The 14,573-nt window shown below is 38.7% G+C and overlaps 1 protein-coding gene across 1 annotated transcript in view; it reads left to right on the top strand.

Annotated features, from left to right (window-relative positions):
* Positions 1-13,590, top strand: part of LOC115231025 (uncharacterized protein DDB_G0287625-like) — a 24,636-nt gene extending 11,046 nt beyond the window's left edge. Inside the window, exons 2-3 of the mRNA XM_029801122.2 lie at positions 3,690-3,836; positions 13,461-13,590. Of these exons, the coding sequence (XP_029656982.2) occupies positions 3,690-3,836; positions 13,461-13,470 (157 nt within the window). The 3' untranslated portion in view covers positions 13,471-13,590. The remainder of the gene's footprint in view (positions 1-3,689; positions 3,837-13,460) is intronic.
* Positions 13,591-14,573: the final 983 nt, after the last annotated feature.

Here is a 14,573-nt window from a genome sequence, read left to right as displayed (position 1 = left end):
ATAGGCATCTGGTTTCTAAATAGGCACTTGGTTTCTACATAGGCATCTGGTTTCTAAATAGGCATCTGGTTTCTAAATAGGCACTTGGTTTCTACATAGGCATCTGGTTTCTAAATAGGCATCTGGTTTCTAAATAGGCACTTGGTTTCTACATAGGCATTTGGTTTCTAAATAAGCATTTGGTGTCTGAATAGGCTCTTGGTTTCTAAATAGGCATCTGGTTTCTAAATAGGCATCTGGTTTCTAAATAGGCACTTGGTTTCTACATAGGCATCTGGTTTCTAAATAGGCATCTGGTTTCTAAATAGGCACTTGGTTTCTACATAGGCATCTGGTTTCTAAATAGGCATCTGGTTTCTAAATAGGCACTTGGTTTCTACATAGGCATCTGGTTTCTAAATAGGTATCTGGTTTCTAAATAGGCACTTGGTTTCTACATAGGCATTTGGTTTCTAAATAAGCATTTGGTGTCTGAATAGGCTCTTGGTTTCTAAATAGGCATCTGGTTTCTAAATAGGCATCTGGTTTCTAAATAGGCATCTGGTTTCTAAATAGGCATCTGGTTTCTAAATAGGCACTTGGTTTCTACATAGGCATCTGGTTTCTAAATAGGCATCTGGTTTCTAAATAGGCACTTGGTTCTACATAGGCATCTGGTTTCTAAATAGGCATCTGGTTTCTAAATAGGCACTTGGTTCTACATAGGCATCTGGTTTCTAAATAAGCATTTGGTGTCTGAATAGGCTCTTGGTTTCTAAATAGGCATCTGGTTTCTAAATAGGCATTGGTTTCTAAAAGGCACTTGGTTTCTACATAGGCATCTGGTTTCTAAATAGGCATCTGGTTTCTAAATAGGCACTTGGTTTTACATAGGCATCTGGTTTCTAAATAGGCATCTGGTTCTAAATAGGCACTTGTTTCTACATAGGCATCTGGTTCTAAATAGGCATCTGGTTTCTAATAGGCACTTGGTTTCTACATAGGCATCTGGTTTCTAAATAAGCATTTGGTGTCTGAATAGGCTCTTGGTTTCTAAATAGGCATCTGGTTTCTAAATAGGCATCTGGTTTCTAAATAGGCACTTGGTTTCTACATAGGCATTTGGTTTCTAAATAAGCATTTGGTGTCTGAATAGGCTCTTGGTTTCTAAATAGGCATCTGGTTTCTAAATAGGCATCTGGTTTCTAAATAGGCACTTGGTTTCTACATAGGCATCTGGTTTCTAAATAGGCATCTGGTTTCTAAATAGGCACTTGGTTTCTACATAGGCATCTGGTTTCTAAATAAGCATTTGGTGTCTGAATAGGCTCTTGGTTTCTAAATAGGCATCTGGTTTCTAAATAGGCATTTGGTTTCTAAATAAGCATTTGGTGTCTGAATAGGCTCTTGGTTTCTAAATAGGCATCTGGTTTCTAAATAGGCATCTGGTTTCTAAATAGGCACTTGGTTTCTACATAGGCATCTGGTTTCTAAATAGGCACTTGGTTTCTACATAGGCATCTGGTTTCTAAATAGGCATCTGGTTTCTAAATAGGCACTTGGTTTCTACATAGGCATCTGGTTTCTAAATAGGCATCTGGTTTCTAAATAGGCACTTGGTTTCTACATAGGCATCTGGTTTCTAAATAGGCATCTGGTTTCTAAATAGGCACTTGGTTTCTACATAGGCATCTGGTTTCTAAATAGGCATCTGGTTTCTAAATAGGCTCTTGGTTTCTAAATAGGCATCTGGTTTTTAAATAGGCATCTGGTTTCTAAATAGGCTCTTGGTTTCTAAATAGGCATCTGGTTTCTAAATAGGCATCTGGTTTCTAAATAGGCACTTGGTTTCTACATAGGCATCTGGTTTCTAAATAGGCATCTGGTTTCTAAATAGGCACTTGGTTTCTACATAGGCATCTGGTTTCTAAATAGGCATCTGGTTTCTAAATAGGCACTTGGTTTCTACATAGGCATCTGGTTTCTAAATAGGCATCTGGTTTCTAAATAGGCACTGGTTTCTACATAGGCATCTGGTTTCTAAATAGGCACTTGGTTTCTAAATAGGCATCTGGTTTCTAAATAGGCACTTGGTTTCTACATAGGCATCTGGTTTCTAAATAGGCATCTGGTTTCTAAATAGGCATCTGGTTTCTAAATAGGCACTTGGTTTCTACATAGGCATCTGGTTTCTAAATAGGCATCTGGTTTCTAAATAGGCACTTGGTTCCTACATAGGCATCTGGTTTCTAAATAGGCATCTGGTTTCTAAATAGGCACTTGGTTTCTACATAGGCATCTGGTTTCTATACACATATCATAGATGAGAACCATCTGCCATAGGTGCTGGAACTCCCATATCATGTGATTTCATTCTACTAGATATCATCAGTGGAGAGCATCCGGTCACTACATGCCAGTCAAACCTTGCTGCTAAGATATATAAAATATCAGCATCTTTTAAGACACTGATATTGCAGATGGCTGGCAGGTTTATTAAAAATTAATTATTTGTGATGGAGAAAGTATTAGTACCAAAAGGTAATCATTATATCCAACTTAACATGGATGTTTTGTTAGAATACCAAATAGTCTTTTCTACTCTAGGCACAAGGCCCGAAATTTTGGGGAAGGGGGCCAGTCGATTAGATCGACCCCAGTATGCAATCAGTACTTTATTGACCCCAAAAGGATGAAAGGTAAACTTGACCTCGGTGGAATTTGAACATAGAACATAATGACAGACGAAATACCTATTTCTTTACTACCCACAAGGGGCTACACACAGAGGGGACAAACAAGGACAGACAAACGGATTAAGTCGATTATATCGACCCCAGTGCATAACTGGTACTTATTTAATTGACCCCGAAAGGATGAAAGGCAAAGTCAACCTCGGCAGAATTTGAACCTACAACGTAGCGGCAGACGAAATACCTATTTCTTTACTGCCCACAAGGGGCTACACACAGAGGGGACAAACAAGGACAGACAAACAGATTAAGTCGATTATATCGACCCCAGTGCATAACTGGTACTTATTTAATCGACCTTGAAAGGATGAAAGGCAAAGTCGACCTCGGCGGAATTTGAACTCAGAATGCAGTGGCGGACGAAATACCGCTAATCATTTTGCCCGGTATGCTAACATTTCTGCCAGTTCCCCGTATTATCCTTAGAAAATCTTCACACACACACACACAAAGCTGTTAATATTTACTCTGCTTAGAACAACAGTTCCCATAACTCTGTACTCTTTTACTCTTTTACTTGTTTCAATCATTTGACTGCGGCCATGCTGGAGCACCGCCTTTAGTCGAGCAAATCGACCCCGGGACTTATTCTTTGTAAGCCCAGTACTTATTCTATCGTTCTCTTTTGCCGAACCACTAAGTGACGGGGACATAAACACACCAGCATCGGTTGTCAAGCATTGCTAGGGGGACAAACACAGACACACAAACACACTCACACATACATATATATATACATATATACGACAGGCTTCTTTCAGTTTCCGTCTACCAAATCCACTCACAAGGCATTGGTCGGCCCGGGGCTATAGCAGAAGACACTTACCCAAGATGCCACGCAGTGGGACTGAACCCGGAACCATGTGGCTTGGTTAGCAAGCTACTTACCACACAGCCACTCCTGCGCCTTTTTTTTAATTTATATACTGTACGTTTTTTTTTTTTATATATCAACAGGCGCTTAAGTCCGAGCCGATCACACAGCCATGGTCGTGATTACAGCCGAAGTCAGAGCCGAGGCTCCAGGAGGAGAGAATCTCGCAGCCCTTCCATTCGACGGCGACCAGGCTCACCAAGCCATCTTGATAAACGAAGAATCACGAGGTATGGCCCATAACACTTTATATTAAAATTTCCAGTCCATGTTGATGTTGTTGTTGTCTTTTTTAGCCACTTAACTGTTGTCATGACAATAGTTTTTGTTGTTGTTGTTGTCGTTGCTGCTTTTGTTGTTTCCATTGTTGTTGTGGTTGTTGTTGTTGTTGTTAGCATAAAAATTTTGAAGAAATCTATTTTATTTCACTCTTTTTTTTCTGAGATTCTTTATAGGATTCTAGACTTTTCCATTTATTGCCATTTATATTTTCAGGAGTTTCAGTATATACATAAATATATGCACATATGTATATAGCTTATATATATATATATACATACATATATATATATATATATACATACATAATATATATATATATATACATACATATATATATATATATATATACATACATATATATATATATACATATATATATATATATACATACATATATATATATATATACATATATATATATATATATATCCATGTATCTAACTAATTTATGCATATACATGTATGAATATATGCACATTAGTTTATATATGTGTATATATATATATATGTAATTATATGCATTTATGTATATAGCTTCTATATACATTAAATATTTGTATAGATGTTTATATATATATATATACATATATTCACACTCAAAGATATATATATATATATACACACACACATGCATGTATATTTATAGTTTCTATGCATATATATACACGTGCAAATATGCATATAGATGTTTATAACATGTATATATATATGTATATTCACACACTCACACAGATATATATACAGAAGCCTATGTGTTTAGAGTTTCTATGCTTATATATGCATATATGTTTATAGATCATGATCATCAGTTAACAGCCAGCTTCCATGCTGTCATGGGTTGTATGGCTTGCCAGGAATTGACAAACCAGAGGACTGCAGCATGTTCTGGAGTCTATTTTGACATGGTTCTTCTGACTTGATGTCCTTCATAATGCCAACCACTATACAGAGTGGATTCGGTGCTTCTTTATGTGGCACCAGCACTAGTGATGTCTTTTTTGGCATGGTTTTTACAGCTGGATGCCTTTCCAAAGAGCAACCACTTTACTGAGTGGATGAGTGAATGTTTTTTTACCAAGCAACTTGCAAGACAAACGTCCTTTGAGAGGGGTGGGTACTGGAGGAAGTGGCTTCGTGCCAGGAGATGAGTTTGGAGTACAACAGAAGGACAGCAACAGGTGGCAGGTGGAGAGTGTGAGGGAGGGAGGGAGCAAAGATGAGAGAATCGAGAGGGATGGAGGCAATGTGCTAGGGAATACTCTCAGGGCTGAGGACACATGAGTAGGGAGTTCATGTGAATGCAAAAAAGTAGGGTGAGAAGTGGGGATGCAGTGATTGGCGAAACCTAGGCACAACAGTATTGGAACGATACACTTGGCAGTGCAGGGGGGACAGGATTGGGCAGCAGGAGTGGAGGGGGAGGGATAAGTATAATGCAAGGGAAAAGGGAACATGAGGAGGAGGAAGGGAAGAGATGTAGTTTGGTTTATTTGGGCACAGTGTATGAAAAGTCTTATGTTACCTGTGGGTGTGGCACATTGCACTTCCAGAACTCAGTTTCACTGAGGTGGGCAGGTGTTGAAGAACCTTGTATCCCCAGAAATCATGGCCCAGTGTCATCTCCTCCATGAGGCCCAAAATCTTGAATTCAGTCCTCACTACTTAATCCTATGTCTTCCGGAGTCTCCCTCTTCCACAGGTGTCATCCACTTTAAGCGATCAGCACTTTATACAGCTGTCATCATTCATACACATCACGTGTCTAAACCAACATAGTATTCTCTTTTACATGCTGTATCTGCTTCCAATATATCATCATCATCATCATCGTTTAACGTCCGTTTTCCATGCTAGCATGGGTTGGACAGTTTGACCTGGGTCTGGGAAGCCAGGAGGCTGCACCAGGCTCCAGTCTGATCTGGCAGTGTTTCTACAGCTGGATGCCCTTCCTAACACCAACTACAACATGCGTGTAGTGGGTCCATTTTACGTGTCACCAGCATGGAAGCCAGTCAAGGCAGCGCTGGCATTGGCCACGTTCGGATGGTGCTTTTTACGTGCCACCGGCACAGGTATCACAGCTACAACTTCTGTTTGATTTGTATTTTGATGTTGATGTACTTGACTCAATAGGTCTCCTCAAGCACAACAGGTCGCCCTACAATCCAAAGTGAATATATATATATTATATATATATATATATATATATGGGAATGTGCATATCTCTTGGTGGTTAGGGGTTGCACTTCTGATTGTGAGATTGTGGGTTCAATTCCCAGAGCAGGCATTGCATTGTGTTCTTGAGCAAAGCACTCCATTTCACGTTGCTCTGCGATCATTTTGACATCTGACATGTGGCACCCATTGCACCTGTTGAACCCTCATACAGTGTCTAACAATGGGAGAGTCCCTCATATCACCTTAAAATTTCAAACACAGAAGCACATCTAGACACGAGTAAATATTAACTGGGCTAGGAAGCAGTTGAAGGTTGGCAACAGGAAAAGCATCTGCGGATAGAAACACGGCCTCAGTAAACTTCATGTGACCCATGATGATGACAATGGTGATGATGATAAAAAATGTGTATCCTCTTATGTTTTAACCATTTCTCCAAAGAAGCTTCATACATATATATATATATACATGTTGTTTGTTCCTTCTCGAGCCGTGCCTGGCTCATAAGGGCCAGTTTCCCGGTTTCCTTGGCGTATAGGTTCCCCACCTGGATAGGACGCCAGTCTATCGCAGGTGAGCTGCAAGATGCAGGAGGAAAGAGTGAGAGAAAGTTGTGGCAAAAGAGTCAGCAGAAGTTTGCCATTACCTTTTGCCGGAGCCGCGTGGAGCTTAGGCGTTTTGCTCATAAGCACACACATCGCCCGGTCTAAGATTCGAACCCGCGATCCCTCGACTGCGAGTCCGCTGCTCTAACCACTAGGCATGTGCCTCCACACACACACACAAACACATGAATGTATATATTTATATATGTATGCCTGTATATAAATATGTGTGTATGTGTGTGTGTATTTATATATATATATATATATACATACACAAACACACACATGAATGTATATATTTATATATGTATGCCTGTATATATATGTGTGTATGTGTGTGTGTATTTATATATATATATATATACATACACAAACACACACATGAATGTATATATTTATATGTATGCCTGTATATAAATATGTGTGTATGTGTGTGTTGTATTTCTATATATATATATACATACACAAACACACACATGAAGTATATATTTATATATGTATGCCTGTATATAAAATTGTGTGTATGTGTGTGTGTATTTATATATATATATATACATACACAAACACACACATGAATGTATATATTTATATATGTATGCCTGTATATAAATATGTGTGTATGTGTGTGTGTATTTATATATATATATATACATACACAAACACACACATGAATGTATATATTTATATATGTATGCCTGTATATAAATATGTGTGTATGTGTGTGTGTATTATATATATATATATATATATACATACACAAACACACACATGAATGTATATATTTATATATGTATGCCTGTATATATATGTGTGTGTGTGTGTGTGTATATATATATATACACACACACTATAAATGAATGTGTTTGTGCACAACTTTCTAGCCATGGCAGCAAGGAAAATTGACATTAAATGATAATTATATAGACATACATATATCTATATACACGCACATCATCATCATTTATACTTATACATATGTATGCACACACAAATACACACACACACACTTGCACACACAAATACACACACACACTCTGCCCCTTTATGCAGAAACTCACAAGCACAAATCTATATCTTGGCAATGCTACAGATCTGGCTATAAATCAAAGCATTTTGTACAGCTTATTAAACTATTATTGATGTGTCTTTGTAAGTGACCAAAGGTCAGCGGGTCAGATGGCTTATGGGACCTGGTGTCCACTCGTATTCTGGCATGATATATGTATATCTAGTGCAAAGTTTTGATGCTTATCTGTGCATATGTGTGTGTGTGTGTATGTGTGTGTGTGTATGTGTGTGTGTGTGTATGTGTGTGTGTGTGTGTGTTTAGTGATTGATATACACATAATTGTGCATGTATATGTGTATGTATGCATAAATGTATGTTTGTGTTTCTGTATATAGTATATATACGGCGTGTTTTTGTATATAGTATATATACGGCGTGGCCGTCAGCCAGCCTCGTCTGGCACCTGTGCCGGTGGCACATAAAAAACACCATCCGAGCGTGGCCGTCAGCCAGCCTCGTCTGGCACCTGTGTCGGTGGCACATAAAAAACACCATCCGAGCGTGGCCGTCTGCCAGCCTCGTCTGGCACCTGTGTCGGTGGCACATAAAAAACACCATCCGAGCGTGGCCGTCAGCCAGCCTCGTCTGGCACCTGTGTCGGTGGTCACATAAAAACACCATCCGAGCGTGGCCGTCTGCCAGCCTCGTCTGGCAACCTGTGTCGGTGGCACATAAAAAACACCATCCGAGCGTGGCCGTCAGCCAGCCTCGTCTGGCACCTGTGCCGGTGGCACATAAAAAACACCATCCGAGCGTGGCCGTCTGCCAGCCTCGTCTGGCACCTGTGTCGGTGGCACATAAAATCACCCACTACACTCTCGGAGTGGTTGGCGTTAGGAAGGGCATCCAGCTGTAGAAACACTGCCAGATCTGACTGGCCTGGTGCAGCCTTCAGGCTTGCCAGACCCCAGTTGAACCGTCCAACCCATGCTAGCATGGAAAGCGGACGTTAAACGATGATGATGATATACATGTGTGTGTGTTTACTAACTGATGTACACATAATTGTATGCGCATATGTGTGTATATGTGTGTGTGTGTATGCTTAAATGTGTGTGTGTGTGTGTGTTGTGTTTCTGTATATAGTGTGTGTGTGTGTGTGTGTGTGCATGTATGTGTTTGTGTTTTTGATATAATGTGTACATGTGTATTTCTGTATATAGTGTGTGTGTGTGTGTGTGTGTGTGTGTGTGTGTGCATGTGTTTAATGATTGACATATACATAATTGTGTATGCATGTCTTGGTATATATGTATGCATAAGTATATATGATTGTGTGTGTGTGTATGTGTGGGTTCATATGTGTATGTGTGTGTGTGTGTGTGCGCTGTGATCATGGCACAGTCCTTTGACCTATCAAATCCTGTTGAGCCTTCCAGTCAATACCATGATGGAAGATGGACATTAAAACATGATGATGATGATTATGATGATGATTATGATGTGTGTGTGTGTGTGTTATGGTATTTCTTGTGGTGCCACCTGGGCCCCTCATCATCCCTATTAGCTTCCTTGCAGTTGCAACTGATTCATTCTCACACATTCCCCTAAATGCAAGTAGCCACATAACTCCTCTGCAAACAGAGCCTCTTCAGCCTCGCCCTCTCCTCCTCCTCCTTTCATACCTTAACCCTCATTTCCAACCATAAAGGTGCACTCCTCTTCTCTTTCATTGTCTTCTGAGTGAGCTGCATGCTGACACTTCTTATGTGTCCAGTAAACCTCTCGTGGGTCGAGTACACCTCTCATGGGTCCAGTAAACCTCACGTTTGTCCAGTAAACCTCTCATGGGTCCAGTACACCTCTCATGTGTCCAGTACAGCTCTCGTGTGTCCAGTAAACCTCACGTTTGTCCAGTAAACCTCTTGTGGGTCCAGTAAACCTCTCATGTGTCCAGTACAACTCACGTTAGTCAAGTATGCCTGTCATGTGTCCAGCACACTTCTTCTATGTCCAGCACACCTCTTCTGTGTCCAGTACACCTCTCATGTGTCCAGTACACTTCTGTGTCCAGTACACTTCTGTGTCCAGTACACTTCTGTGTCCAGTACACCTCTGTGTCCAGTACAACTCTTCTGTGTCCAGCACACATCTTCTGTGTCCAGTACACCTCTTCTGTGTCCAGTACACCTCTTCTGTGTCCAGCACACATCTTCTGTGTCCAGTACACCTCTCGTGTGTCCGGTACATCTCTTATGTATGTTCCAGCGTTACTTTCTCATGCAAGGAACATATTTGCCAATATAGTTGTAGATATCTAGAGAAAAGCTTGCATGCTTGTATGGTTGTATGGGTGGCATGTCCATGATTACACCTACATGGAATCAGGGCTGACCCAGGTTCTTAGTGACATCATCATCACCATCACTGACAACAATAACAATACCAATGCCAAATAGTCATCTTCACTAATTATTTAAAAATTAGAAATGCATAAATATCTCAAAAAATCTCATCAACTGCAAATTATACAGTCTTAATGAATCATTTAATCAACCTCTTAATTATTTATTTATTCATTATTAAAATAATTGTTTATTTTCTTGTAGTTGTAAGGAGTTTATTTCAGTATTTGTGTGTGTGTATGTGTGTGTGTGATTATGAGTATATATGTGTACGTGTGTATTTGTGTGTATATGTACACAACTGCATGAGTGTGTGTTTGTGTGTGTGTATGTGTATTTCTGCATGTGTGCATCTTTGTTGATCTTCAATAATTTGCATTAAAGCGTGTTTGCTTGCATGTGTGTGTGTGTTTACACATGCACACATGTGCATGCACGCACACACACACATTTAGGTACAGTTTTGGCCGAGTAGCTAAGAAGCTTTGTTTACAGTTATGTAGTTTTGGGTTCAGTCCCACAGCATGGTACCTTGAGCAGGTATCTTCTACTATAGGCCCAGGATGGCTAATAATGCCTTTGAGCGAATTTGGTAGATGGAAACTGTGCAGAATCCCACTGCCTATATATATATATGTGCACGTGTGTGTGTGTATGTGTCTTTATGATTGTCCCCCACTGCCACTGTTTGACAACCAGTGTTGGTTTGTTTGCATTCCAATAACTAAGTAGTTCAACTAAAGAAAGTGACAGGATAAGTAACAGACTTAAAAATATAAGTATTGGGGTTGATCTGTTTGAGTTAACCCAGCAAGGCAGTGCTCCAGTATGGTTGCAATCCAATGACTGAAACCAGTAAAAGATAAATGATGTTTGTGTATGTGTGTGTGTGTGGGAATTTCATTTTATTTCCATGATTTATTAAGCAGGTGTAGACATGTATATACATATAAATATACATGTATATACATACAAACATGCACACATTAACACATATCAGTATATATATATATATATATATGTATGCATTAACACATGCGTGTGTGTGTGTATGTATATATGTGTATGTATATATATATATATATACATATGTGTGTATGTGTATATATATATGTATATATATGTATGTGTGTGTATGTGTGTATATATATATATATATATATATATATATATATATGTGTGTGTGTGTGTGTGCATGTATATATGTGTGTGTGTGTGTGTGTGCATGTATATATATGTGTGTTTGTGTATGTATATATATATATATATGTGTGTGTGTATATATATATATATATAAAAGTATATATTTGTTTGAATGCGTGTATGTTGGTTTTCTTCAGTAATTTGTTATGAGGGTTCATTTATTTGTGTGTGACTGAGCATGTGTGTGTTTGTGTGTGTGTGTGTGTGTGTGCGTGTGCCTTTCAATCTATATATGTAAATTTATTTTTAAAAATTTACCTGTGCACTCATGTCTATGTATGTTTGTGTGGACAATTGTTTGTTTTCATTTTTAATCATAAAAATCTATATTCACTTATATTTATTTTCTGTTGTTTTTTTTTTCATTATTCTAATTTGTTTTTATTTTTAATTTTTTCTTTTTCTATGTTTTGCTTTAAAATCAAATTTTCAGTTTTTACATTAATTTTTCAGTTGCTAAAATTCTTATTTTTATTTAATCTATGTATTTTTTATTTTTGAATTTGATTTTGCTGTTTTATGCTTAATCTTTTATTCTGTTTATTATTTTCATTATGTATCCCCCACCCCTTCCTCTTAAGGAACAAGGGTGATAGGTTTGAACATGCAAAGCAGAGCATTCACTGCTTGTGAGTCCTTGCTCAATGGTAGCACAACGAGAATATAAGGCGGCGAGCTGGCAGAAACGTTAGCACACCAGGCGAAATTCTTAGCGGTATTTCGTCTGCGGCTACGTTCTGAGTTCAAATTCCGCCAAGGTTGACTTTGCCTTTCATCCTTTCGGGGTCGATAAAATAAGTACCAGTTACGCACTGGGGTCGATGTAATCGACTTAATTCGTTTGTCTGTCCTTGTTTGTCCTCTCTGTGTTTAGCCCCTTGTGGGTAGTAAAGAAATAGGTAGCACAACTGAGAGAACAGAACATAATACGACACAACACAACATGTGGCTACATTAAAACTTCTACATGGCTCAATTCGTTTGTACCTGCTTGGACATTTCAGTCAGATATGCTCAACAAACATAAAGAGGCTTTGTTAACCGTTTAACTGTAGCGGAATTCTATAGGCAATTATTTAATAGACATGACATAAGGGTCTTGCTCAGCTGTGTCCCCTGTGTAAAAATAATTTTAGTGAACACCCCTAAACAGCACACAGAGGCGCTATGCTCATGTTGGGTTAGCTCTGAATGCCCAACCATGTGGTTGTGGTCTATGATGCACAGGTGGTGTCCAGTGGTAGCAGAAGCAATGGCAGTGGCAGGAACAACAGCAACAGCGGCAGCAGAGTGGAGGCGCAATGGTCCAGTGGTTAGGGCAGCGGACTTGCGGTCATAAGAACGCAGTTTCAATTCCCAGATCAGGCATTGTGAGTGTTTATTGAGCAAAAACACCTCAGCTCCACGAGGCTTCAGCGAGGGGTGGGGGATGAACCCTGCTGTACTCTTTCACCACATCTTTCTCTCACTCTTTCTTCCTACTTCTGCCACAAAGCAGAGGAACCATGGTGTGACCCACTATGGTGTGGTAAACTTTCAGACCCTATTCTAGATTGCGAATCCTCTGTACCCCAGGATGGTTCAGCTCTCCACCCATTAAAAGCTACCATTTACTGAATGAGGATAACAATGTAGCTTTCGCACCCGTGCAACCGCCAGTCTATCGCGTGTGGTGGGTGGATTTTCAAGTTGTCACACGCATTCTTAGTACCTTAGAGATTATTCTTCGTGGCTAATGGCCTGAGTCTTGATTGAAAGAAGAAGACAACAGCAGCAACACAAACAATGTAGGGTCACATGCACAGAAATATGTTGGAACAATGGAGGGCCCCTTTAAGCTGTGCCTAAATAACCACAGGTTCTCATTTAGGATCCCAGAGAGGAACAACATTACAGCATTGGCAAACTAAATTTGGTGTTTAAAATAACTGGGAATACCATAGAAGAGTAAATGGAAGCTACTAGAACCACCCTACCATATACCTCAATGAATGGGAATGGTGCAAACTTTGCTTAGTCGAGAGGACAAGGATCCTAAAAAATTTGCTTGTTCTAGGTGCCTTCTTAAATTCAAAAAGTGAAGTGTTTAGTCTATACCCATATGATAGAAAATTCATAATTGAATATTGAATGGAAAACATAGAGAAACGTATATGAACTTACCCTTTTCAGACACAACTGAAATTGTTCAAAGGGTGTTGACCCCATCACGCCCAGAAGAAGTTTCGGTTTGAAAATATTTTCATTTCAGAAGTTTTACACCACCAAGCTGACCAAGATTATATTTTTACCTCCATTTGGGAAGAGGTTATGCACCCTCAACTAGCAGGCCGGGTGAGTCACTTGTGTTGCTATGTGCAATAGTAGACATGAAACCAATTATAACATTCTAATTAGCCGTAACCAATAATTACATAACATGTTATTGCTCAAAAAACACTTCTTTCAGAGCATGGTTTTTATTGGACTTATGGACAGCTGACCAAGATATATATATATAAAGGTTTGGTCGCTGTTTAGTTACATATTTAGGAGTTGGTTATAGATTTACTTATTGTATTTATTTACCAAAACTGTTGTGTATTGGGTAAATGTGTTTGAAAGTTGTGGTTTCTTTGGCATGTTTGTTCCCAAACAACACTTATTTTAGTGCTGTTGACATTGCTGGACTGAATGGTAGTGCCCAGGTGTCAAAACCATAACGATATCTGTAGGGCAGCTGATGATGGAGGTATGTTGGATTGTTGGTATGGCTGTTTTTGTATATGTGGAATAGTATTATAACACAGCGTTTTGATATATATATATATATATATATATATATATATATATATATAAGTCAGTAAATGGTGGGGTTGTTTTAACTGCATGTGGAGAAATGATAGAAAAGGAAAAAATAATAATAATAAGGCAGAATGCTAAATTGAAAGCAAATTTTAATATAAATGGATGTAAGAAAGATTAAAAAAGAAAATCAAAACAGCTTCATTGTAAGGCAAATTTTCAAGATGAGGAAGGACAAAAAAAAATTTTTTTTGAATTGTTTTTCCCCTTCCTCATCTTAAAAGCATTTTTTGTTCCATGGTTTTTATTGGACTTATGGACAACTGACCAAGATATATATATATAAAGGTTTGGTCGCTGTTTAGTTACATATTTAGGAGTTGGTTATAGATTTACTTATTGTATTTATTTACCAAAACTGTTGTGTATTGGGTAAATGTGTTTGAAAGTTGTGTTTCTTTGGCATGTTTGTTCCCAAACAACACTTATTTTAGTGCTGTT

This window comes from Octopus sinensis, unplaced genomic scaffold, assembly GCF_006345805.1.
Source record: "Octopus sinensis unplaced genomic scaffold, ASM634580v1 Contig17188, whole genome shotgun sequence".
NCBI lineage: Eukaryota > Metazoa > Mollusca > Cephalopoda > Octopoda > Octopodidae > Octopus > Octopus sinensis.
The sequence above is the reverse complement of the archived record's forward strand: the minus strand, read 5'-3'. Positions and strand labels throughout refer to the sequence as shown.